General features: G+C 48.9%; 1 protein-coding gene across 1 annotated transcript; it reads left to right on the plus strand.

Annotated features, from left to right (window-relative positions):
* Positions 1-3,225: 3,225 nt before the first annotated feature.
* On the plus strand, positions 3,226-20,692 carry LOC141917795 (ferrochelatase, mitochondrial-like). The gene is made up of 11 exons (XM_074811322.1): positions 3,226-3,334; positions 5,733-5,838; positions 7,063-7,182; positions 7,561-7,709; positions 13,763-13,897; positions 14,436-14,542; positions 15,892-15,990; positions 16,725-16,832; positions 17,803-17,967; positions 18,376-18,435; positions 18,900-20,692. Exons 1-11 carry the CDS (start codon positions 3,268-3,270, stop codon positions 19,035-19,037), a joined length of 1,254 nt encoding a protein of 417 aa, XP_074667423.1. The 5' UTR covers positions 3,226-3,267; the 3' UTR covers positions 19,038-20,692.
* Positions 20,693-26,489: the final 5,797 nt, after the last annotated feature.

The following is a 26,489-nucleotide window of genomic DNA, read 5'->3' on the forward strand; positions in this document are numbered from 1 at the left end:
TGAAGGTTAAAAGCCTCCGTATCAGGGGAGCTGCTAGAGGAAGGTCTGAGGACTTGAGAGGTGCTCGAGGAAGAGGCAGATCAGATAAGGAGCTTAAAAGGTGACGGGGATGAAAGATGCTGTGGAGTTGAACGGAGACTGCTGTGCCGATCCATAATCTGCTGGCGGAGCAGAGGGGGTGCTGGGCGAGCGCCTGCGCGGGAGAGATCCCCCGTGGAAGCACCAGGCTGTGCAGAGCTGCTGGCAGAGCCGTAAGGAGCATTCCTCCGGCGGGACGTGGTCATCCCAAAATGCTGCTTCAAAACCAACCTTCGCTTCTGGGAATAGGAGTGCGGCGGTTCCACATTCACCATCGAGGCTCAGTTCAGGTTTTTGATCATTAAGAAAAACAATTACTTTTAGAGATGGAAAAATGATAGATGTATCTTGGTTTTATTTCCGGGTCCTATCAGCTGTGGTTTTACATGGTGTCTTATTTCTTTTTTTATTGTGTTCTTACAAAATTTGCTGAGTTTGATTATGTCTCTAGTGATTTAAAACTGATGGTGATCCTGGGTGTTTGTGGCAGCTGTCCGGAAAGCTTATTTCCAAGCTCCCCAGCAGCGAAGCTTTCTGAGGGTAAGTTCTTACTCAGGCTGGTTTAATCCTGTTTGCTGCTTCACGTGTTCCTTGGACTAGCAGCGTTCCCAGGCCCTTCCCATCCGAGCTCGAGGTTTAAGTCCCCCGTGCTAATACCAGTACTTTGTATGTGTGGGCAGTGCCGGGCAGGTGCTGGGGGAAGCGAAGCAGCTCGTAGGCCTCGCTGGCCGTGAGGACTCCAGGGGCAGGAGGGAGCCGCGCTTTCCTCTGGGCTCCATCACGAGTTCTGCACCGCTGACGTCCCTTGCAAATTGTGATCGGTCAGAGCAGTGCTCAGAAGGGCACGGCAGCTGCTTGCAATACAATGCTTGGGTTTGGTTTTATTAGAAAGGCTAAACCGGCAAAAGAGGAGAAAAGGTGCAATCAGAACTTGGATTTCTCCTCATCCCCCCTTTCATCTTCCCTCGAGGTATCGATCTCCCCGGTTGGACTGGTACTTGAACTGGAGTGCCAGCGCTGGCTCCCGGGCCCTTGCAGCCTTGTGACGGGCAGCTCTGAGATCCCCAGCGTGTAGCCGTGTTTAATTACATCTCCCTACACGCGTTGGTTTATATTTATCTGTGTTGGAACTCATCTGGCTGCCCCTTGTGAGGACCTTCGGAAGTTCCTCCACCCGAGCTGGAGCATTTCCCGGCCATCCTGCTCCTCAGGCACAGGTCCTGTCTAAATTTATAACGTGGAGAAGAGAGGGAAGGACTACGGCGAGAGCCCCAGCGCTCAGGGAGCAGGTCGGGAGCAGCAGCACCTCCTGCCCACCAACCTCCTTTGATTCCCAGCACCCGCGAACCACGCTGGCATGGAGAATCGCCACCTGTGCTGTCACGGTCCGCAGGGGTGCTGCTGGTCGGTAAATCCAGCTCCGAGATACCTGTCTCCAGCCCAGGAACGCTGTTCCTCCCAGCCGGAGAAGGAAAGCTCCTCCTAAACAACGCGCACCGCAAACATGGTGAATGTCCCCGTGCAAGAGGCGCAGCCCCATGGCGAAGCTTTCCCACCGTGCCCGGGGGGCTTGGAAAAGCCTGTTCAATCTGTCTCTTGGAGGGAATTTCAGTCTGAGAGCAAAACCCGCGCCTGTCGCAGGAAATAATGATCTCGGGGGTTTTTTTTCCTGGTGCACCCAGCCGAGACCAACCCATGCATTTCACTCGGGAGCATGGAGCCAGCTCCCAGCTCAGCCCCTCGGCCCGCTCAGCGCGCAGGGGCCAGTGCTGGTTTTGTCCCTCATTTTATCGGCGTTTTTAAAGCAAGTGCCCGGCTGTCGTGCCCCGTGCGCAGCGTCCAGGCGCTGATGCAGGCTTGGAGCATTCAAAATGTCCGTGTGCGGTGCTGCCGGCGAGAGCCTCGTCCTTCCCTTCCCAGGGGAGTAACGCTCTGGCTTGAGGGCTGTCCGACCCGGGCGAGGGGCTGGGGACAGGCCGGGGGGGCCAGGAATTACTGGAGGAAAATGAAAGGTGGGACGGTGGAGGAGGCCATCGGTCACCGCGCCCTGGGAGAGGCGGGCGGGACAGGGATCCCCGGTGAACCGCGAAGGCTGACCCAGCTCTGAGGCGCTGGGGGAATTTCTGGGCTGATACTTAGTGTTTAAAAAAGATTTTAAATCTTCCTTATTGTGTTCTTACAAAATTTGCTGCATTTATGTCCATTCTAGTGTTTTGTCACTATTTTAGTGTTTGTCACACATTTTAGTGTTTGTCATGTCAATTTTAATTTTTTTTTCAGTGTCAGTTTAAGATTTCAAATCTTTATTTTTTTATTGTGTCCTTAAAAAACTTGCTGTGTTTGATTATGTCCATTTTAAGGTTTTTAATGTCAATTTTAGATTTTTTTTTTTTGGTGTCAATTTAAGGCTTTGAATCTTTATTTTTTTATTGCGACCTTACAAACTTTGCTGTGTTGGCTTATGTCCATTTTAGGTTTCTTAACGTCCATTTTAGATTGTTTTGGGTGTCAATTTAAGATTTTAAATCTTTTTTTTTATTGCATCCTTACAAAATTTGCTGCGTTTGCTTATGTCCACTTTAGGGTTTTTAACAACAATTTTTAGATTTTTTTTTTTTCGGTGTCAATTTAAGGTTTTAAATATTTTTTTTATTGCATCCTTACAAAATTTGCTGCGTTTGCTTATGTCCACTTTAGGGCTTTTAACACCAATTTTTAGATATTTTTTTTTTTTCCGGTGTCAATTTAAGGTTTTGAATCTTTTTTTTTTTTTTTAAGGACCCGCAGCTTCCTTAGAGCCCAGCTGTGCAACCCTGGGCTGCCCGAGCGCTTTTTTTCCCCTGTAGCGCGCTGCTGGCAAAGCAAACCTTCATAACATCCCCCCGCCCAACGCGAGGGGTGCCCGGCTTCCAAAAATACTCGATATTGGGTTTAAAAATACTCGATATTGGTGGTTTTTTTGTCTGGATCGCGGGGTGCTTCACCCTCTCCCTTCTGGGTCCTGTGGTAACGGTCGCGCACAGGGACTGTGAGGGACGGCGCAGCCTGAGGGACTCCCGGGACGGCCCCGCCGGCTCCGCCGCCGCCCCCCGGTACCGCCCCCGCTGCAGCGGAGGCGGTACCGGGGGGCGGCGGCGGGGCCGGCGGGGCGGTGGAGGCTGAGGGGCGGCGGCGGGGCCGTCTGAGGGAATGCAGGCGGCCGCCAAAATGGCCGCCGCCGCTGCTGCTGCCGCCGCCGGCCGGGCGGCGCGTTATCGTGAGTCTGTGGGCGCCGACCGCAGCCGGCGGGAACGGGGCCGGGGCCGGGGCCGGGGCCGGGACCGGGGTGTGCGCTGAGGGCCGGGGGCTGCGGGGCCGGGAGGGCGGCGGGACCGCCGGCCCCGCGTTATACAACGCCCGGGAGGTGCCTTTGCGTAACGCTGCCGGCTCAGCCGGGGCCTCCGGTGCCCGCGCCGAGACCCGCTGGAGCCGCCTCTGCCCCGGGGGTCGCGGGGACCGCGCTGAGGGGACGCGGCTCCATGCGCGGGGCGGGCGGGAAGCGCGGGGCGGGCGGGGGATGGCGCGTTCCTCGGGCTGAGCTGAGGGCTGTGAGGCTCGGGAGCTTTCCCTCGGAGAGAGTTTGTCATTCGCTGCTGCTGCCGGGCTCGCTTTTTTATTATTTGAGGGGTTGTTGCGCTTGGGGTTTTTTTTGTTTGTTTTCCCCCTCAGGATTTTAATTTTCAGTGAGGCACTTCCCTTTTTAGAACGCGTGTAAAAACCATCCTTGTTTAACAGTTCACAGGTTGGGGGTTTTTTTTTAGTTTTTTTTCTCGTTTTCGTGTTTGTTTTCCCCTCAGGATTATAATTTTCAAGGAGGCACTTCCCTCTTTAGGATGTGTGTAAAAACCGTCCTTGTTTAACAATTCACAGGTTGCGTTTTTAAAACAAGGGCAGGTTCAGAATAAAGAGTTGCGAGTCAGATTCAGAGCTACCCTGACGCGCTGCCTGCACAGCCGTACGTGTTTTAGGTTTTACGCTCGGTGTGCTCCTCCGGCGGCAACTCTTTTCCTTACCTCTTGTAAGTACAACACGTTCCCCCGTCCCTGCCGTAGCGGTGGAGTAACTTCACCTCATACCCGCCCAGAGACACCGGTGCTTGTCCCGGGACCAGTGGAAGCGTGGGTACGCCCCGGGGACCTGTTTGGTCAGATAGGATAATGCCGTTTCTAAAACTTTTATTAAAAGAACACTTTGACCAGCGTTCCATCAAGCTGGGGTCGTGGTCGCCGCACACCCTGTGCGTTCTGCGCCGTGTGCTTTACGGTGCAGAGAGAAACGTGCCCAAACCTGGCCTGAAGTTCCGCAGAATCAGAATGGTTGGGCTGGAAGGGACCTTAAAGATCATCTAGTTCCAACCCCCACAGTAAAACAAATGCTTCCTGGTATCTATTTACAGCCACTGAAACATCTCTGTTCTATATAATTCACATACAGTGTCAGTGCTTCAAAAAGTAATAACCCGAGAACTGGAGGGAGAACGTAAACATTTGAAAAGAGCCCGTCAGGCATCAGCGATGCTTGAATTGAAGTTCTTCAGCTTTCAGCCTTTTCTGTCTCTGCAGACACAGGCATCCGCAGCTACACGCTCGTAATCCCGAGTAAGAAGCTGCATTTTCAAGATGCTTTTCGCTGTCGTTGATCTCGGCAGGTTTTGAGGGCATTCAGCATCTGTTCAGGATGTTGTTAGGGACCTGTGAACCGTAAGATGCTCTTCTCAGCGGGTGGATGGGCGGCTGAGGAGGTCTGGGCTGTCGGGGCTCAGTTGCAGCTGAACTCCTGCAGTCTGCTGAGGGAAGTGTTGCACCAAACGATTGCTGGAGAGCCGGGGATGTGGGATTTAACAATTTTTTTCAGCTTGGGCAATTCACACTATTGTTGCACTGAAAAATACCGTGTAACGACTATGAACTCCTGAGGAAAACAAAAGTGTGCTTTTGACAAAGCAGACTGTAACCAGCATGTGGGAAGTAAAGTGTCCTGGCTTTTGGCTGATGCTGAATCCAGGAATAATAGAAGTCGCTGGGCTGGGTAGGGAGAAAGAAGGCTGCCCACCTCCCGGGGAAATGGATTCTGAAATTGCTGCTCAGTGCACCCGCTGCAGGATCAAGCTAAGGAGCTGTGTGCTTATGGCTGACCTACGTTGCTGAAGTTTGCTGGGGGCCCTAAATTAATGACTGTCTAACCTACGTTGTGGAGGTGGTGCAGAAATACTTGGCTTGTCTAGAGGTAGCCCAGGTGTGACTGTACCGTGAGGGGCCACATAGCTTCACACACTTAACCCTCGCCGTGTCAGCCCTGCGTTGTTTCCCTTGTGTTGTCACCCGTTACTTTGGATTTACAATCAGAGCTTAAAGATTAGTGAGGCTTTCGTCTGGGTTTAGGTAACTTCCTGGTATCTGAAAAGCTCTTAGTGTACAGAGTGTTTAAAGAAAGGCAAAAGCTTGCAATTTCCTGACTTTCTTTGATTCCAGGACCTGGAGCTTAAGGGAGAAAATGCCAAGCAGCACGCCACTGCCAAGTGTGTTTGTATAGCTGCTGAGGGATTAGTGCCTGCCTGGTGAAGAGGCCCCTCAGCCCGGTGCGAGGTTATCAACATGCTGTTATCTTTCTTCCAGCTGTAAAAAGCAGCAGTCAGCTGAGGGTCCCAGTCCGATGGAGGGGTCAGGCAACTGCAGCCGCAGTGACAGAGAGCACGAAGCCTCAAATTCAGCCAGAAGCACGGTAAGTTTGGGGCGAGGTGCGGGTGGGTGTGCCCTGCTCGCCTTGCCCTCTGTCTCTCTCTGATACCGTGTGCGGCCTTCCTGGCAGAGCAGAGCTCGATACGTAGTAAAACACAGCAGGGACGGGGCTTGATCTAGCTTTTTTGTGCTTGTGTGATTGCTTTTATCTGGCTGGCTGCATTCACCCAGCCTCTTGTCGCAGTTCTGTGGGGCAGAGGAGGCTGCCTTGTGCTCTGCAGAACGCGCTGGCCCGTGGTGAGGCCTGAGGCAGTGCGGAAGCAATAGCAGAACAGACAGTAGGATGGTGTTGTTATTACTGGAGGCTCTGGTTCCTGCTTCCTGGGTTTTATTCAGCAACCTCCTGGCAGACACTCCAGGAGGAGGGGAATGGGAACTGAGGCCCCGACCCATCGGGGCAGGCCTAGGCTCCTCTCAGTGCCCCTCTGTAAGGCTCTGGCTTTAACAAGAGGAGGGCAAAGCTCCTCGTGCAGCCTCGGCTCTGCCTCCTCAGGAGGTGAGAGATCCTGATTGCTGGGCTCCCTTGGGCAGGGGAAACGTTTCAGTGGGGAAATCCACCTCCTGGGTGAGAGTTGTGATCAGCAGCTGTTTCTGTAAAAGCTGATACCGCCGTCTGCTCCGCTCTGCTGTGCTGGGAGGGACGCTGTCCTTAGGACAGCATGCCGGACCCGCGCCTGCGTGGAAAACCGCTTGTGGAAACAAAACCCAAAACCAACAACCCAAACTAAACCAACCCTGCACTTATTTTATGTGTAGAACGGCTCATTGCTACTCTCACTGCTTCAGGAGGAGCTGTGTCTCCAACGTAATGAAGAGAAGTCCTGTGTGGGCAGCTCGTCTGTTTTCTGCAGAAGCTGCTGCTTGGTTTGGTTGGAATCTGCAGCTGGCATTCAGCTGAGATAGTCCTTAGGCCCTGTTTTATAATCTCCCTTACAGCCTTCAGCTGCAAGATAATTTTCTCAGTATATTTGCAGTTAAACTCTGTGTTGCAAAGTGATTACTTTTTTTATAAAAAGTAAAGATCATGTAAATACTTGTCCTCTGGTTATTCATGCTTGTAGTTCACATTTTTACATAAGCAGGATGAACTTCCAAATAGGATGCTGCTTTTGCAGAAGACATATGCAGAAGGATAATGTTTTGTAATAATAATAAAGAAAAAAAAGCAGTAGGTCAGTAGGATTTGAAATATCTCTTGCTTCCGTAGGAAACCTAAAACAGGAATCTTGATGTTAAACATGGGAGGTCCAGAACGGCTGGATGATGTGCACGATTTCTTGCTTCGTCTCTTCCTGGACAGAGATCTAATGACGCTTCCAGCTCAAAAGTGAGAAATACCATGAACTTCTGTGTTACAGTTAGTGTTGGGTGTTGCTGTCTTAGCTGTAGGCTCGGACATTTAACTTTGGCGTATATTTCTTAAGACTGTTTCATCTTGGGACCAGTCGGTGCAAGAAATGGTGTTATAATTTTCTGGAAATAGGCGTGCCCAGATTGTTCTCTTTTAATTGCAAATTGTGGTTTCCTCTTATCTAGTAAGCCTTGGGAAGGGTGGTGGAGTATAGCATTAAACAAGCCGTGCAGGACTGGTTTGCTGTAATCCGGAGAGATTGCCATGGAAGAACCCACTGCAGCGGAGGGATTTGGGGAGAGGGGTGGTGATCTGGGTGGTGATATTAATACGTGTACCTTTGGAATGCTCTAGTAAACTAGCACCATTCATTGCCAAACGCCGCACGCCGAAAATCCAGGAGCAGTACAGCAGGATTGGAGGCGGATCGCCCATCAAGAAGTGGACGGCGGTGCAGGGAGAAGGCATGGTGAAACTGCTGGACAGCATGTCTCCGCGCACCGGTACTGACCTTGTTAAAAGTTTCTTTTGCTTCCTGTGTTAGAATTAGACACTTGTACAGTAGCTTTTGCTTCTCCATTTTGATTGTGAGTGTGACCAGTGTTTTCAGTCCTGCTAGGAAACCATGACAAAGATATTGCAGAAGTTCTTATTCGTTAAAAACTCAGCATATGCAAAAGCGTGGGGTTCCCACACACGCCAGTACATTTTTGTGCTGTGGTCTGCACGGTGGAATGGCTTTGATCTTGGAGAGTACTGTCAGTGCTCCTTCAGCCTGCAGTAACGCAGTGTAGCGCCAACAGCCAAACGTCTGCCCGCCTTCTGAGGCCGGATCCAGCGTGTGCTGTGGCCCAGCTGCCCTCTCTGCCCGTGCCCACGGTAACTGGCTTAAAAGCTGCCCTGGGTGAGCCCACCCTTAGGTGCTTTGGCCGTGTTTCATCTTGCGCAGCTTGGGCCATCAGGAGTTGGGCATCTGGCCTGTGCGGGTGGTCTCTGCTCCCTCTTTCACCGAGGGAGAGTTGGGCTTGGAGAGACGGTGATTCAGTTCATCTTAAGGTCACTGTCAAAGGGTGGGCCCGGCCTCTAAAGGTGCACTTGTCTCTCTCCTTTGATTCAGGGAAGAAATCTAGATGACTGTGATAGGCAAAGTGTGTCTTCTCAGATGGCTGAAGCGCAGGGACAGGAGTCTCCGCCGGTGTGTAACGGCGAGGCGTCACGCCTTGTCCTGTCAGCCCTGCTTGAGCTTGAAGAAGTCTGCACTGAAGACGAGTGGTCGAGCCTTAGCTGATGAGAAAGGGGAATGTATTTCACGTGAACAAATAAGGCAGGCAGGGGAGAAGGGTGTTGAGAGTGGCGTTCTCACTAGCATAAGAGTTGGAGATTTGTGACCAGTGGCAGTATACTCTCATGTAATTTTCTGCGATGAAGAGGCAGAGCGGGAGGATGATGCTGCTGCTGGGCTGCGTGTGTGCCCACAGGCAGGGTACAGAGCACCTGTCTGCAGGCTTTCCTGGCCCTGCTCTGCACGCTGGTGCTATTGACTTTCACAGGGGGTGGGCTGTCCCGCTGAAAACCCACGGCCAGCTTCCCGTGGCTGCCACACGCCCGCAGCAGCCGGCGGTGGGGGCTCGGGACCGCAGCGTTCCCTGCTCCCACTGCTCCCCGCAGCGCCCTTCCCAGTCAGGGCCAGCTCAGCCGGGACGTTCTGCAGGGACTGTCTGATGTAGAACGGCTCCGAGGCCAGAACTGAACGCTCTAAAGCCTTTTCTGCGTGCCTTTGTTATGCCAGCCTGAGCCTAAAGAATAGGTATGTGTACAGGAGGGTGTGGGAGCCTGACCTCCAAAGCTGTGGGTGTCTTTCATTCCTCTGAAATGTCCCTCTGCAGTTACTGCTTGGATAGACCCAGAGCTTTTGAAACTCGGAGTCTGTCACTATTAATAATGGATAAAAGAACACATACCTATTAGGCCTGATTTCAGGGCTGAAGAGGAGGTCGGTTGGAAGAAGAGACAAGGTTTCGTAGATGAACAGAGCTGGGCTTGGCCTAGTGATAGCGGTGAGCTGCGCCCGAGGGCATGAGCGGGAGATAAGGCCTAACAGTTTGGCTTGGGTGGGAGTAGATGCTGTCCTTGCCAGTTCTTGCTTGGTGATAAGAAAACTTGAAAGGTGCCTGCAGCCTCCCTCCCCGCTCCCCAGATAACTGAATCTCTCTGGACCTTGCTCCCTGCCAGCAGGGAGCTGTGACCTGCGCGGCTCACCCTCTGCCAGGCTCCCCCCGCAGCACTGGTGTGATGGGAAGGGGTGTGGGCACCTCCCTGAGCGTCCTGTCACCGAGGGCTTCCGCTGCCCCATCTGACCGTGTGGCTGCAGCGGGCTCGGTGTGCAAACACAGAGCTGAGCCCTTTCCCTAACGCTGATTTCTGGGGATTCAGCCACCTTCAGTCTCTCTGCTGAGAGACCAAATGGATACGTGGGTCGGTTTTTGCCCAGGTTAAGTGCGTTCATGGTGGAATTTGCACCAGTTTAGCTAAACTGCTCTCGAATTGGTTGTTAGTTGGATTTGACTTCAGGCTGTGTTGTTGCTCAGTTGGCACCTGCGGTGAACCTGTTTTTCTCTGCTGGTTGCTGACGGTGGTGGGTCATTTCCTTACAGTACCTTGTGCACTACAGTTTCTTGCTGTGTGACATTAAAACCATGGCGCTGTTAAACGTGAGTGGCAGCACTAGGAATTAAACTTCCACATTCACACAGCAGCTCGGGGGTGTCTGTGTCCTGCCTCTTACGGGACAGACGGAAGAAGACAGCGAATCACCACTGCTTTGATAAAAGCCAGGAGAAACAGTACCGTGATGGCTGCCCTGTCTGAAATGACCTGTCTGGGGGTCACCTTTGTTCTGATAAAGGCATTTCTCTGCATTATGCTTTTTGTTCTTGAAGCAGCAGACTGCCTTTGTGAGTAGAGGGAATTAACGAGATCACTAAGCTGCCCGCTGAATTCCTCACCGGTGTGTTAGCTACACATAATACTTCTCATCCTGCCACTCCAACAGAAACACTAAACGTTTTTAATAGAAGAACTGCTGGAGTAAGAGAAGCCAAAGAGGAGAGCTCTTCATTCTCTTCAGCTCAGCAGCTTTGCAGTGCGTGGTGCAGCCAGCCGCCTTCTCCCTTCAGTTTCCATGACCTTTGCTGATGTGGTGCTGGCGTGTCAGGGAATCCCCCTCCAGGTCTGACAAAATGTGTTATTTGATTCCTAGCTGTTCTGTAGTTCTTTGTGGCACCTGCTTCAGGCTTGTGTAGAAAAGGGCGAGAGGTAGAAGGCTGGTAAATGGCTCTGGAAGGTGAAAAGTAATGCTCTTGGAAGGCTAGAACTACATTTATTTCATTTGTTCAGCATGTAACATGTCACTGATACCTTCATTTGGGTGACATACGATCCTTTTTTCCACCGATGCTACTCTCTAGCTTAATTCCAGCTGCGGTCCCTGCAAGTATAGTCAAAGCCTGAAGCTGAACCTGCACCGGGCTGCGGCATCTGGGGCAGAAGTGTTTTTAGCAGCAGCAGCCCCTGAAGGGTCAGGCTGGCAACAGGTTCTGAAGATAAAGCTTGGAAAGTTTATCTGCTTTTCTCAGTGCGCCACTCCCGCTTGCTTTTGTTTGGTGGCCGCTTTCCGTGAAGTCGTGCCCGCTGCTGTGCAGCTCTTACACCTGATAAGTCCTTTAGAGGCCTCCTTTTCTACCTAGCCGTAGCTGCAGTTTTAAAAATGGAATGTGCTAACCACTGAGTTGAGTGCTAACCGTTTCCTAAGCGTTTCCAGGAACCCTGCAGCCGTACCCAGTACTGTGTTGCTTCAGGATAGCTTGAAAGAGTTGGAAGTGCTTCCAGACTGAGCTGCGTGTTTGGGAATGTCGTGTGCTGGCGGGGAGCACTTCGGGAGCGCTGGGCCCTGCTGATGAGTAACTTGCAGGTTGTGGTGACAGGACTGGAAACACATGGCAAAGAAGAAATGCTTTGTGTACTCATTTAACCTTGATCTGGACTTTTGGGGCACAGAGTTCGTAGTTGCCATGTCTTTGCCGTTGGTGAAGAGCCCGTGTTCGTATCAATAACCACCTCTGAAATTCCCTCCTGTATGAATTAATCTACTGATTTACTGACTTCTACTATACATCTGACATGTTATGCTTTGGCAGTGGGACTAATATAAAGTAGTAAATAAACAGCCTCACCCGTATCATCTGGGAACAATTTAATTTTAAAATGAAGCTTTGTTGTTACAGGCAGCTGTCTGAAAATGAACAAGAGTTCTTCCTTCTGAATGAGTGGGGTTGGGTATGCTCAGTAGTCTGTAAGAATAAATCACACAAACATGATGATAGGAAAATCCATTTCTGTTGTTGGGGTTTTTTTAGTGCTGGCATCAAATAGGCTAATGTCTTGCAGCGGTAATTATATTTTAAGAAGGCACATCTTGCTTTTTTTTATTGTTTTTGATTATAATGGTTCTTAGTATTTCTTACGAGCTGTAGTTTAGCTGAGATTCCCTTGACAGCAGAATGAAAGCTCACAAGATGGGGGGGCCACGTTGTTTCTTTCGATACGCAGCTTTTTGTGGAAGGAGATGTCACTCAGTTTCCAGTGGTTCTGACTCCAGCTGTAACAACAAAATGAACGTGTATACAGACACGAGAATCTCTCCTTCGCTGCCCGTGATCCAGGACAAAATGTAGTACCGAGGGAGTATGGCAAGAAGTTTCCAGGCTGGCCATGCTTTTTCCCAGTATGTCTTTCCCCAGGTTAAACTCCTCCTGTCTTTGCTCTGGTTCGTCAGAGTTTTGTTTTTAATGCCATTTTAAAATGTTAATGAGGTCACTGGCTCCGGGGGCTGCTGAAGTTGGGTCATTATTTGCTGCTGCTCCCAGCTGGGAGCTCTCTTGCCTCCTGCAGAGAACTGGGGCTGACTAAACCTGTTTTCTGAATCCTGCATGAATGTGTGGAGCGGAGACCAAGCACAGGACATCTGCTTCCTTCAGAAACCTGTTAAATGTTATTTCAGAGCTAGTGACCCGGAAACCCTGAAAAAGAAACTTTGCTTTTGTTCTCTTAAGAACCTCTGTCCTCTACTGAAAAAACCCAAAATAAAACAGCAAGCCTCCCCTTCCTCCCTCCCCCTAACCAAACCATACTCCCCAAACCTCAAAGCCGATGCCCAAAAGATTAGAGGCGGAAAATGGAAGAACCTAATTCTTGGAGAGAATAACGTTGCCTCCAAAATAAAGTGTTTAAAGATGTGAAGATTTCTATGAAAACCTCCCCAGAAACTGGAATGAAAGAACATGTGTCCCGTGTTCAGTATCACTGGTCTCCTGCCCCAGACAGCAGTCCCGGCCTGTGGGGGTTTATGTGCAAGCGGAGCAGCCTCCCCAGCGAGGGGGAAAGCAGCTTCTCTTGCCAGGATCCTGACCCCAGGATGTCCTGAACCATAGATGATGGTTCCACCTTGGCTTGTTTTTAGCTTTATTTTATAATGTGGTTAATGGCAAGGAGGTGGGAAGAAGTGAACTAGAATTACATCTGCATCAGTGATGAAGGGAAAGAGAGCGTGTGAGGGAAGCGCACAGGAGCCAGGTGTTTGCTGAAGCAGGACTTGGAGCAAATGCTGGGTGCCTGGAAATCCTGCTGGAACGCCCCTGCGGTGCTGGGCCTGAGGGCCTGACCCTGCAAAGGCACACGAATCCTTCCTGTGCTGAAGGCACCCTGTTTTGGTGACTTCTCTGTTGGCACCTGGAGCACGAAAGGGATAAAATTACCTGATTTTCTTCAGATGCCTTATGGGCAGCTGATGTCTGTGAGGTGCAGGGCTGTTTCCAGTTGGAAGCTGATCCCTGTAGAGCAGAATATCTCAGTGCTGGCACACAGAATTGCAGCCCAATTATGTTTGAAAGTTATGTAAATAAAATTTTCCTGGAATGTGCAAACTGCTTAAGCGAGATGTTTCCTTTTGTATGGCAGAATGAAGAAAGCCTTGTCTTTCTGAAGGTTTTGCATTTTAATTACATTGGTGTGTGTAAAACCTCTGATTTCAGTGAGCAAATTGAGCTGTGCTGCTAGGAAGCCCGTAGCATGTCTGTGGCTGGGCTCTGTGTTAGGGTGTAGCAGTGTTCATTGAGCATCTCACAGTGACACGTTTTTACCAACACGTCCTTTAAATCAGAACTTGCCCAGTAAAACATCAGAGCCCTGTACAGTCTGGAAACCACGCCTCTGCTAATCAAAGCGGAAGCAGAAGAGTGATGCTTCCTGCAGGAGCAAACAGTAGTCTAAATAATTTTTAAATTCTAATAACAGCAAAGTGAGTTACTGGAAAAATACTTGGCCAAAGAAAGGTGTGTTTATATGACAGTGGTTTAGAAAAGTACCTGGAACATTATCAACAAGTTTACTTTAACAGTTTCAGTCTGTCTGGTTCTGTACTTTGTACTTATTAATGATATGTTATTGAGAGTTCTTGGTTTTTTTCCTGCAATTTCTTTTCGTGTGCTTTGGCTGGCAGCACCTCACAAATACTACATTGGCTTCCGGTACGTCCATCCCCTGACAGAAGAAGCGATTGAGGAGATGGAGAAGGATGGCATCGAGAGGGCCATCGCCTTCACGCAGTACCCGCAGTACAGTTGCTCTACCACAGGTGAGCATCGGGCAGAGGGGAGCGCGGGGCTGCGGGTGGGTGCGAGCTGTCCCCTCTTCCCCAGAGCACCCCTTCCCGCGGGCCTCGTTGCCAGCTCGGCGTCTGCAGGATTCACTGTCATTCTGAATTTTAAGTAGAAGCTTTTGAACTGAGGATAGCTTTATGTTACCACTGTTATTGTGAGAGAACATAAACTGAAGGAACACGACTGAGTAGGCTTTCTTCATGGAAGCTACAACAATAATTGTTCTTCAGTTAATGGCTTAGCAAATTGTTCTTGGCTTGTACGTTGTATGAACTTTGATATAATTGGTATGTTGTACGAACTGTGATATAATTGGCATGTTGTATGAACTTTGATATAATTGGTACGTTGTATGCACTGTGATATAATTATTCCCGTTTGAGGCGCTCTGATCTGATTTACGATGGCATTTTAAATATGTAGCATTTAAAAATATTATAATACCTTGCTAAAGAACTGTTTTAATCTGACAGGTTGCTAATGCCTTGCCTGAATTTATGTTTTGTATTTCAGGAAGCAGTTTAAATGCCATTTATCGCTACTATAATAAGAAAGGGGAGAAGCCAAAGATGAAGTGGAGTATAATTGACCGATGGCCCACACATCCCCTTCTTATTCAGGTAGGGATGAGCCTGTGCCGTTGGCAGTCAGAATGAGAGCTGTGGGCTGAGCAGGTCTGGTAGGTCACCAGAGTGGCCTTCCTTGGGGTTTTGTTGGGTTGGTTGATGTAGGAGAAACTTGGTATCTTTGCATTGCCAACTGACTTGAAAACAACAAAGAACTACATAAATACAGATGTTTATTGAGTTTCCTTTTTAGAAATATTTGCTACCAGTCAAAAGACAGTGTAATGTTAAGCAATAGGAACATTCTGAGGAAACACTTCTCTTAGATTAAATCTTAGCTTCTAACAAAGCTTACAAGATACTTAGCTATAGAAGGTACTAAAAGAAGATTAACTTATTTGCTGATTTAGGCTGTGTTGATAGATATTTATTTAAAAAAATTTAAAAAAAATACTTGAGAAGAATAACAAGAATGCTTCAGTTTGAGGGTACATTTTAGTTACGGTAATGAAATGTGTCTTGTCTACTAGGTATGAAATTACAGGGGAGTGATGTTTAGTTCATGCCAGATGTTTTAGCATAACACTGGGTGAAAGTGACCATTGCACACATCTTGTTTCAAAAGCGTAGTCCTGTTATTGTCGCAGTGTTGGCTGGAAAGATCCTCTAGAGGTCATTAGTCCACATTCCTGCTCAGGGCAGGTCTGTGCCCGATGCACACACAGATCAGTGGTTTGTCCGGTTCTTGTCCAGCAGCAAAGAGGTCATTCTAGGCACGGCACTGGCTGCAGCAGCAGCAATTAAGGGAAACCTTGCTCCTTTCTTTTCAGAAAATGTCTTTGTTGGGGAGCTTCTCCTCTAGTTTGAGTTTTGCAGTTTTTGTGGTGTGCTGAATAGATGATAAAATGACTGCTGGAAGGCAGGGTGGAACTGCCTGCAGTGTGTGACCTTCCCCTGATGCCGTGACACTGCTATTCTGCACTCCCTGTGCCTTCAGTATGTGCTCTCCTTGCCTTCAGTGAAACACCTCAGCCGGATTTAGGAACCTTTCATACCTTCAGGGAACCCGCAAAATGGTTTCCATTAGACAGAGTACATATATAACGCTTTTTTAAAAAACTGATTCTGTTCTTTCCATTTGTTACCGGCATCTTAAAGCCACTGGGGTGATGAAAAGTTCGCGGGGAGCTTTGGTGTGTTGGGCCTGGGCACTATGATAGCGTATACTCAACAGTATGTAGCACGTGCTGCCTCTCACTATTGCCCCACGTGTACCGAAAGGGGAATTTCGAAGTTTTTAAGGCAACCTGGAGCATTGAAGCTGCCTGTCTCAGGTTATCTGAGAGCACGTGATGCCTCTCAGTGTTTCTGATTCAGGTCTTTGCTTTTTTTTTTCTGAACAGTGCTTCACTGATCACATACAGAAGGAACTGAACCTATTCCCACCCGACAAAAGGAAAGATGTCGTCATCCTCTTCTCGGCTCACTCGCTGCCCATGTCTGTGAGTTCCGTTGGGTGGTTTCTGGCCTTGCTAGGCCAAGGTCACGCTGGCTGGGCTGAGCGGGAGGGGACACAGCTCGCACCCCCCCCCGCCCCGGGTAAGGCCATGGTTGTGGAAGTGCCAGGGAAACACGAGGGTGAGTGGGAGCCTGAGGCGGAGCTGAAGGCGTGGCGCCTGAGCTCTGGTTACTCTCAGATCTACGCTGCTGCCACCGTTGTAGGTGGGGCGCTGGGTTAGGCCAGGCTCAGTAGAGCTGCTTTCATGGCCTCACGAACTTGCCAGCTCAAACCTGGATGGTAATGGGGGGGAAAATTTGGTATTTTCTCACCTCTAGAAAGCAGTAATAATGCTTTCCCTGAAGGAATGACGGTAAAATCTGTGCAAGGTTGCAATAAATGAGTTAATCCTCAGTCAGCAACCAGCAGCTGCAGTGAAATGGCTCTCAGATAATTTTTCAGAAATGCAGCGCTGTTACCGAAGATAACCGTATCTACATGTGATGATAAAAGAATTTATCTTTTCTCATGGGGAGGAGGACGAGGAGATGTTCTGGTGAAGCAGCTTCATAGTGGGTTTTGCTGGGCCAGAATGCAGTTTTTCTTCCCTGTTTTGGATGAGCCAGGCACTTGATACAGCCCCATCACATGCAGCGTGCTCGCCTTCCCCAGTCTTTAGGTGGTCTTTGCCCAAACATGTTTGCTGGTAGAAAAACGTCTGGTGTTTCTGTGTTGAAGGTCGTGAACCGTGGTGATCCATATCCTCAGGAAGTGGGAGCTACTGTCCAGAGAGTCATGGAGAAGCTGAACTACTCCAACCCTTACCGGCTGGTGTGGCAGTCCAAGGTACGTGTGCCACACTAAAACTCCTCAGGTGATGGTGTTTATGATCTTCCAAGCTTAAGAAGATCATAACCTCAGTGCCTTTTTCCCATTTCAGCAAGTATTTCTGCTAGAACAGAATCCCCCATCTTTTACTCAAATTCGGTCTTTCCAGATACTCTTTATCCGCAGTTTCTTGCCTTTTTTTGTGTATCGCACCTTTTTAAAGTAGATTTTTGATGTGTCTGATAGAAAACCTATGATCTCATAACATCTACTTTGGCATTTATCTTTCTCTGTTTGGAGGAGTTATTGAGCACTGACTGGATTTTTGCTTTTTGAGGATCTGTGAGCCGTTTTCCCAAAGTCATCACTGTGATACAGACATTCGTAATGACGATAATCCAGACAGTCTTCATTATTCTTGAGGAAGACTGCTTGTGTTACTTTGTACTTATGTTCCTCACTATTTGCAGTAGTAATAATAAGTTTTACCAGAATTATGTGGTACAAGTAACCCTACGTTTTAGGGGCATTACACCTTTTATACTGTTGTTGTCTTGTTCTTAAAGCTGCATATTATGGTACATCAGCACCGAATACTTCATGGATAGGAGAGAGGTAAGGATAGTTTGCTACAGCTTGGTAACTTATTTAAAGGGCAGGTAAACCCTGTGCAGTGGTGGTCAGGGTTTTACTGAACTGGCAACAGTAGACCTTTATTTAAACTTTCACTGATTTTAGTGAGAGTCTCATTTAGGCCAGCCCAGGTTCTGTTTCTTTGGAATTTAAATAGCGGAACAGTATGTCTTCATAAAAAATTTAATGGAGAAAGTGAGAGGTACTATCAAGAGCAGGGAAATACAAATAACTGGCTCCATCTTAAACATAATCTGGTCTGTGCTGTCCTACTTAAGACAACGTGGGTGTTCTTTGTAAGAATGATTTAATGAGGGGGTTTTTCTTTTTTACTTCCCTCCCCCTTTTCTTCCAGGTTGGACCAATGCCTTGGCTAGGTCCGCAGACAGATGAGACCATTAAAGGACTGTGCCAGAGAGGGAAGAAGAACATGTTGTTGGTCCCAATAGCGTTTACAAGTGACCACATTGAAACGCTTTATGAACTGGACATTGAGTATGCCCAAGTTTTAGCGAATGAGGTAAATGTTTTATAGCTTTTATAACTGTTTGGGTAGTGGTGCTCCAAAATGACTTTTTCTGTTTTGAAATTTGCTTTGTAGTTGCTTTTTGCAATATGATTTGGGGCAAATTTAATTTTTCTGTAAAGTGAAAATTAATCTGAACTGGCTTAACTCAAATGAATTTTTAGCAACACAAAACAGGTGGGAATTTGTCTCTCTAGATTTAACTACTGTCCTTACTGAAAAAGAATCATTGATTTTTGGCAACAAAGTGAAATTTTGCATTATATTTATTTTTGCTGTATTGAAAAACATGGTATTGCATTTAATTAATTTTGGGGGAACTTCTGAATGAAGTAGAAAATATTTTGAAGGCTGGCTGGTGAAGGGTCTGGCAGATTTAACTTCTCCTTATTTTTGATTCAGTGTGGAGTTGAAAATATCAGAAGAGCAGAGTCTCTTAATGGAAACCCGCTGTTCTCCAAGGTATCTTCTTTGTTGCAGTAGTTGTAAATATTTGCACTTGTGTGTCTCCTCCTAGATTGTGTATGCCTTCTTGTAGTTTTCAAGTATTTTGAGTTTAAGAGCGAAAATGGAACGCCCTTAGTCTGTATACCACAACGTGTTTTCTTTTACCACAGTTTGTGGTTTGGGGTTTTTTTTAAAAAAAAAAAAAAAAAAAAGGTTCAGAAGTTTGGTTTGACAAAAAAGAAAAACGGTTTTGCATTCATTTATAGTAATCTTTTAATGAAATATTTCTCTGAAGAGATTATGCCCGTGCAGTTTTAAAGTGGGATTTTCCCCTGAAGTAGAGGGTGGTGGTGCTCCGAAAGCGTAGCCTGGTGGATGCACGGTTTGGCGATCTCACTAGTCAGTGTTCCACACGTTAAAGCCTTTATTTTATGCAGATGGGTTTGTTCACTTCTGATTTTTAATTAACTGTCTTTCAGGCTCTGGCTGACTTGGTCTGTTCGCATATCCAGTCGAATGAAATCTGCTCTAGGCAGTTAACCCTCTGCTGCCCGCTCTGCGTGAATCCCGTCTGCAGGGAGACCAAAGCCTTCTTCACCAGCCAGCCGCCGCTCTGAGCGCGGAGGGGGTGGCGGGGAGCCCCCCCGGGCCCCGCAGCAGCGCTGCCCTGGAGAGGCCCTGTGACTTCTCCGCTGCCGGACCAGACTCTCCTCCGTTACACGCAGTCTCGGTGATGTTAACCTCACGTAACAGTGAGGAGCACTTGACTTCTTTGTTTTATTTTTCTTTTGTTTTTTTTTCCTTTGGGAAGAGTTCGTAGAAAGTAGGGAAATAAGGGCGTTTATCCTGTGACATGTGAAAAGATCTCATTTCATCCGATTCTGATTGGACTTAGCGTGAGCCCATGAGTATGCACTGAGAAACTTACAAAACTTTTCTACAGATTAGCTTCTATTTCCTATGCAGGGATTTATTTGTATGCAGTTTTCCCATGAGTGCATTAATTTCAGCTTTCCAGGTCATAGTCATTTGTTTTGTTTATGCTTAAGGTACAGTATAACCAGTACAGTCGCCGATTGTCTCTTTGGAGAGTGATTTTTCAGTTGGGTTTGACGATCAAGTGATTTCTAATGCTTTTTAAAGTCTATATTTTTTTAGAACATAAGGATAAGGCTTTGTTTTTGTTTTTTTCTCCTGCCAGAAACTTCTGGTGCACGCTTAGCTGGGATAGTAGAAGGCACAAGATTTGTTTACATTTTCTAGAAAAAACACTCTCGTTATCTGCAGGAAAGCCTCCGCATTTGAAGAGCATAAAATGAAAGGAATAAGCCTGCTGGGTGAAGCTGAAGAACGTGCTCAGTTGAAACAAACTATGTATGTTTCCAATCTAGCAGCTATTAGCAGCATGTGTGGAAACATGTTGGCTTACCTTTTAAGCAAAATGGCTTTTCAAAATTATTATTAAAAAGGGCTTTCTCTGGTTAAGTAAATTTAGGAAGTCAGGCTTGCTCTCCAGAAAGTTTATAGATCTGCTCTGTGCTTTCTACTGTGCCACAGTGCTGTGGTTTTTGTGGGATACCTACAGAGTTCCATAGGTATAATTGATCTAGCTTAATTCATGTTGTTGTTTAAAACTGAGATGATAAGTCAGGAGTAATTTACCGTGCAGGTGCCTGAGAGCAGGCAGCCCTGCAGGCTGGCAGCTGTGTGCTTACGCACGCCTTTCTCCAGAGCTGAATTTTGCCTGCTAGATTTCTGGCACTGCTCCTGGGCCGGGAGTGTGCGCCCATCACCCAGCTAAACTTCTTGCTTGTTTTGGCAGGCGTCTGGGTGCATGAAGGCTGCTGAATCCACTCCTGGGTAGTGGTGGTAGTTTTGAAGAGTGAAAAACCTTTTCAGGGCAGTATTTCCTCACTGTCAGCACCGGGACCTGTGTCTCGGTGAGGCTCGGGATGGGCGGGGGCTTTTCCAAAAGGCTGGTGGCCACACAGCACGCCGGAGCTCGGCGCTTGAAGTCGTTCAGGGCAGGAGTACCCCAGCACCTCAGTTGTGGTCCTGGCGCCCGGGGACCTCTCCTCCTGGGGGGGAACAGAGGGGCAGCGAAGCTGTGACAGCGTTCTGTGGGACTGAGCCATACACATGTTAGTCTGGCTGTCAGCTTCGTGGGGATAAATGTTTACTTTATGTAGTTAGCACTGAAATGCCGGTACTTTGGCAATGCAAGTTTCCTGTAAATCAACGATTCAGCTAATTGTGTTGTGTGAGAAGCAGATGCCATGCTGCTCGGACTGTTTTATTTGCTTACATAACTACGAGGCATGAACAGCTTGAACCTCTGATCTTTCAAGGGTAGGGTTGTTTAAAAAGAAGATAGGCCTCTGTTGGCAAAGCAGGGGTTTATCTTGTTCTGTCTTATGTTGAAAGAATTAAACAAGGGATGCTAAAGACATGAATGGGTGCCGTGTCGAGCAGCCAGTGGGCCAAGTACTGCCATGGAGTAAATCCTCCTGCACAGCCTCATAGGGCCTGTGGCCTAATACCTCTTGAGAGTTGGTTGAGGAGTCTCCACTGCCGTACTGCAGCTTCCAGGTGTGATTATGGTGAGCCAGACTTAAATCCCTTCAGTGCCAGAACCTCCTACGTTACTGCTGTCCCTCATTGCTGTAGCAGAAAGAAGTCTTCCTCAACCCTTCGTACCGTGCCTGTTTGAGGGGCGGGGAGCCAGGAGCTGGGGCTTCGGCTCTCCCTTCCTTGCTCCATTCTTGGTCTCTGCTTGCTGACTTGGCAGGGAAAAGGAGCACAAAGCTGGTTCCTGCCCTTGCTCAGGTGGAGTAGGTAGGGTTATCATGTGTATGGAAGGGTGAAATCTTCATGGAAAAGTTTTGAATCAATGTCAAAAGAATAAAAATGTCTGCAGTATGCCTGGGAAGGGAACACTGGCCTTACGTCTCTCGTTGGACAAAGAACTTTCTCTGTTCCCATTTCTCTGCTTGACGCTCGTGGGTCAGTGGAAAACAGGCTGTTTGGTAAAGTCTGTCTACTTATACCTCTTTCCTACCAGCTGAAGGGTGTATCGGCCTTCAAATCCAGGTTGTGACCAGCACGTTTAAAAGTGTGGCTGCAGCTGCTGGAAAGTGAAGGTTAACTTCATGTGAACATTGCGATACTATAAATACAGGCTGGCTTTTTATTCCCATACTGAAAGTATTAGCTGGTACTAATTATGAGGCATTATGTTTGTCCCCAGTAATAAAAGGTATTTAAAATTCACTTTTTAGTAAAGCTAACCACAAGTGAGATAATTACTGAGCCTATTGCTGCTATTAGACCATGATGTAGAAATCACTTAATTTTCTCTCTTTCAGCAGATGGGTCTCATCTCACAGGGTTGGTGGGGTTCTTCATTTTGCTGAACAGATCACGCTGTCCTGCTATTTAACAGACATTATTTTGTCTTAGTGCAGCATCAAAAGCCTGTTGAAAAACTACCTGAGCAAGTTTAGCTAGCAACTCTGCTTAATATTTTTAATAGAAATCAAGATAAGAATGAGATTAATAACCATGGGAATTCTGCTGCCATTGAAATCTCCTAATTTCTGTTTGGGAGCATTTCTGACTACACTAACTAACAGCGGAATTCATCTGACCTTACTTTAGATGCTTCCGAACTACATGTCAACAACTGAGCTGGTCTCCTAGGTACTATTTACGGTCAAAATATTGTTTTAATGTGCATTTCTGAAAGTGTATTCATCTCTCAAAGCAGACGTCCGCAACGGGTGGGGTGAGCTCGGCTCCGTGCTGCCCGCGCAGGAGCGCGGTGCCCTGGCTCAGAGGTAGTAGCTCTGTTGCACATATCTGACGTGAGGAGATGAATCCCACCCGTTTACGTGCCTTCGTCAGCACTCTGCTGGTGACGTGTAGCCGCTGCCTTCGGGAGATTGCACTCTTCATCCTGCAGTTATGCGTTCAGTTTGCCCCTCTGGCAGATGTGAAACATTTGGTGCTACTACCTCAGGACCAGTCTCATCAGATCCTGAGCACTTCCTGCTCCGCTGGGATTGATCTGAGCACGTGGAAGTGTCAGCATCTGGGAGGCTCTAGTCCTCGGACAGTAATCGGGTTTGATTCTTTTCGTTATCAGTTACACGCCTGGTGCAGTACTTCATTTCACTGGCAAGTGTTTATCATTTACATCTGCCCTGACAAAAAGCAGCCGGTGGAAGTGAGCTGGGGTGACGCACTGGGGCGGTGTTATACCCCAGGGTTTCGGTGGGGAGAGCCAAGCCCTCGGGCCCTGGGGCGGCGGGGAGTTGCTGTGCCCAGCCCAGGTGTCTCCGCATTGCTCAGGCAAACGGCTGCGTGGCCCAGACTGCGCCTGAGAGCGGGGATGAGGGAGCTGGGCAGTGAAATCTCCACGCCAGCGCTCCGGCGCTCTGGCCTGAGGGTGGTTGAGAAATCGAGGGCTCAGAGGCAGCCCTTGGTGTCCTAAGGAAAGAAGGGGGAAGTAAAGCTGTTTGCGGGTGGAATGTTTTGAAGAATTTGCTCATGATTAGGCTGTTCTGATTTAACTCTCTGCAATTTTGCTTTTTTTTTTGTTCAGTTGAAGTTTTTCTCTTTTGGAGTTTATAAAATAATCTCCCGTATTACTGGCTGCATTTTGGAAAATGTGATTGCTTCCAAAAGTGGTGCTGTAACATTAAAAGGTGTGTGGAGAGTGTCTGTGAGCTCCCCCTGGAGAAGAGGATGTTACAGTGGGGTTCAGCAGGGCTGGGGTTTTCCTAAGAATAACTAAAAGCTCACTTCATTTTTCCTTTCTACCACCCCCGGAGAGCTGGAAATCAGTATGAAGTGTAAGATGCAAGAGAAAGAGAAATTCCTTTTATTTTTAATACCAGATGTGTACAAATACTTGCTTTTAGTCCAACCTACTTATTTCAGATTGGACAAGGACTTCCATTTAACGTCACACAAAAAATTTGTATAATCTTAACTGTGTATCATTGGCCATAAAGATGGAATTTCAATTAAATTTTTTTTGGAAGAAATAACTGAGCTGTGTGTCTTCAGTAAGAGCCCTTTCTGATGGCGTTTGATATCCTCTCTCTTCCTTCGCTTGGAGCTCCAGGCCTGCGCCCCGGCCTCGCCCAAACCCCGTGCTGGGCCGATCCCCGGGGTTTTCAGGGGAAATAACGGTGCTTGGCCCCGCAGCCCCTCAGGGCCAAGCTGGGCATGCGCCAGGGCAGAGTTGGCTGGTGAAGTTCCATGAGCCACAGCCCTTCTCTGGGTATTTACACACGGGTTTGAAAACGGGTGTCCCCAGTAGTCGGAGCCGCTTACTCCGCTCACGCGGAGCTGTCTGTACGCGTGACCTTCCCGCAGTCGCTGCGTGATAATTTCACACTGATAAAGTCACCTCTGTGATGTCCCACAAACTCTGGTATCCGTTAAACTGGTCCCTTGCTGGAGGAGACCGTTGTGCAGTGAGGCTTTTGCCCAGGAACCTGCCTACCTCTGGCTGGGAGAGCTGTGCCTTTGTTTTGCCTTCTGTATAAGGGATCAAATCCAGCCCAAGCCTTTGTTTTGAAGGTGCAGCCTGTTCCTGAGCATGAATTACACCTCACCCCGCCTCTTCGGCTCCATCTCGCCGTGCCTGGGACAGCGCCGAGTGACCCTCAGGCTGTGGAAGGTGATGTAGAACACACGGGTGGTGCAGTTTCCTCCTGCTGAGGTCCAGCTTGGACTCAGAGGGGATGTGGAGTTGAGTGTCTGCTTTCTGTGAAAAGAGAGTTTGCGTGTTCTCTGTAATAATGGGCTCAAGAAGATGTGAAGAAAAGATTTGCGCTAGTTTTGAATCCCACCTGTGATTGTTAATTTATTCAGTTATCTATTAACAGTCTCCAGGCATCTTATTTCTTGTGTAAAAATTAAGTACTTGATTGATTATTTTCTAGAACAGTGATGAGAGTTGTTGTATACTTAAAGTTGATCCATTAGTGAACTCCCATTACCGGGTTGTGATGGGGGAGAGCTGAACGGATGGAAGATGGGTAGAACGAGGGAGACAGGTGATTCTTTCTTGCTTTCTTTTCTCTGGTGTTTCAGTCAGTAGCTTTGCCATTTTGCGTTTGAGTGGAGATTTGCCTCCATTTTGCACTGTATGGCATTTGAATAGAGTTTTGGCTCCATTTTGCACCGCTTTGCGTTCGAGTGGAGATTTGGTTGAGTGAGCGTGGCAGAAATTAGGCAATGTCACATTTATCTGAATCCAGAAGCATCTCTCTAACGTTATGGAAGCGTTGGCTTGCTCTCCCTTTAGGAAGCTACGGTAGGGTAAAAAAATGTCTGTGCATCGGTTGGTCTGCGGCAACGGCCGACCCGCTGGCTGTCCCCTTCCCACCTCCCAGACACGGCAGCGAAGAGAGAAGCTCCTCTGTGCTGGGCAGGAGCCGCAGCCCCTCTGCTGCTCTGGCGGCGCAGAAGCTGGGCTGGGCAGCTCCTCGTTGCTGGTTTCCACTGAGGTTTGTCCGGGCAATCGCCGCCTCAGGGGAAGCTGCTCGTCCCGCTGCGGGTGGGCTCAGCACGGGCGGGTCGAAGGCTTAAACTGATTTGTACCTCCTGGCTGGGTCAGACCACGTGGGGCTGTCCAAGCACCTACTGGCCGTGCTGTGTCCTTCATCCTCTGTGAAAAGCACCCACCTTCTAGCGACACCACCTGCGGTGCGCTGGGTGAGGGATTTATTTGTCATTCAGAACTTTCAAGCCCTCACAGGCAAGTTCTGTTCTTGCACGTGGCGCACAGGGATTTGTAAATTTGTACCGGGTCTAAAATCTGCCTTTTGTTTTCCTGCTAAGTTTGTGCTCATCAGTAAGTGGCAGGAAAAGGTTATTTAGTCTGCATCTGTTGGCCTGGCTGAACATCATCCTTTACCTGACTGCCTGGAGAGGGATGGGCACTGGGACGTGCGGCCTTTTGTCCCCCCGGGCTCAGAGGCTGTGTCGTGAGCGGCCGCCCGCTGACATCTGAACCCCAAAGGCCAGGAGGTCGCAGGGCCATAACGTGGGGAGGAAGCGCTAAAGCTGTCGCGGCCGTTGTCCTCTGAGGAGGGGACCTGCCTGCGATCGCGTCGCTCGCAGGGCGGGGAGAAGGGCCAGATGTTACGGGATGGGGACGGGGACACCCCGCTGCAGTTTGTAAATGGGAGTCTGCGTCCCCTGCTGCAGTAAGTCACTTTAAAGAGGGAAATGCTGCGCTCATGCTATTCTTGTTTTTAAGCAGTGGCTGGGGCGCGGAGCTGGTGTCATGGGAGGGAGCGGGTCTGTCCCAAATGGGCCACAGCGGTGTCTGAGCCTCATCCAGCGCGGGGCCGGGCGTGGCAGAGCGATGCCAGGCGGCACCGGGCGCTTCTCAGCCAGGCTGCGAGGGCTCGACCCCCCCAGGACTGGAGCCGCCGCAGAGGATGTGGAGTTGGAAGTCAAACCTCTGTCTCATTACCTCGATGTCAAAATACATTATCCACAAAGCGCTAAGGAGCGACGTTACCACCTGCTGATTTATGGCCAGGGTTCCAGGGTCTCTCCGAAATGCCTGTGAAGACACATTTACACTCCCTGGTGGCGTGGAAAACCTGACACAGCGGCGGAGAGCAGAAAGGCTCCGGTGGGGCTGAAAGCGTGAGCGCTGCGCCCACGCTGCAGCGCCTGGAAAAAGCCCTTATAAATAGCAACCTCTCCCCGCAGCAGGCTGGGGTGCTGGGGCACCTAACGCAATGCCAGGAGGCCTTTGACATGGCGAACCGCAGAGCGGAGGGGTGCAGCCGAGAGGGAGGGGGGTGGGTGAAGCCTCTGCGCAGCAGCGGCGGGGGCCGAGGTGCTGCAGCGGGCTGGGGACCGCAGCCTCGCCCGACAAGTGTGCGATGCGCCCAGGACGCGGCAGGGCTTCGTGTGAGCGCAGGATTCTGCCCGAGGCGTCCAGAATTTATGTCGGTGGTTGAGATAATTTGCTGCTGTTAATTTTGGCTGGAGTAAATAACCTGAAGTCAATAGAGCTACTTGAATAATTATGTCAG

The sequence above is a fragment of the Strix aluco genome, chromosome W, assembly GCF_031877795.1.
Source record: "Strix aluco isolate bStrAlu1 chromosome W, bStrAlu1.hap1, whole genome shotgun sequence".
Classification (NCBI taxonomy): Eukaryota; Metazoa; Chordata; class Aves; order Strigiformes; family Strigidae; genus Strix; species Strix aluco.

Coding starts and splice junctions, on each gene's coding strand:
- LOC141917795 (XM_074811322.1), top strand. CDS start 3,268: ATGCAGGCGGCCGCCAAAATGGCCGCCGCCGCTGCTGCTGCCGCCGCC. Junction 14,543..15,891: donor CACATCCCCTTCTTATTCAG/GTAGGGATGAGC, acceptor TTTTCTGAACAG/TGCTTCACTGATCACATACA. Junction 18,436..18,899: donor GAAACCCGCTGTTCTCCAAG/GTATCTTCTTTG, acceptor ACTGTCTTTCAG/GCTCTGGCTGACTTGGTCTG.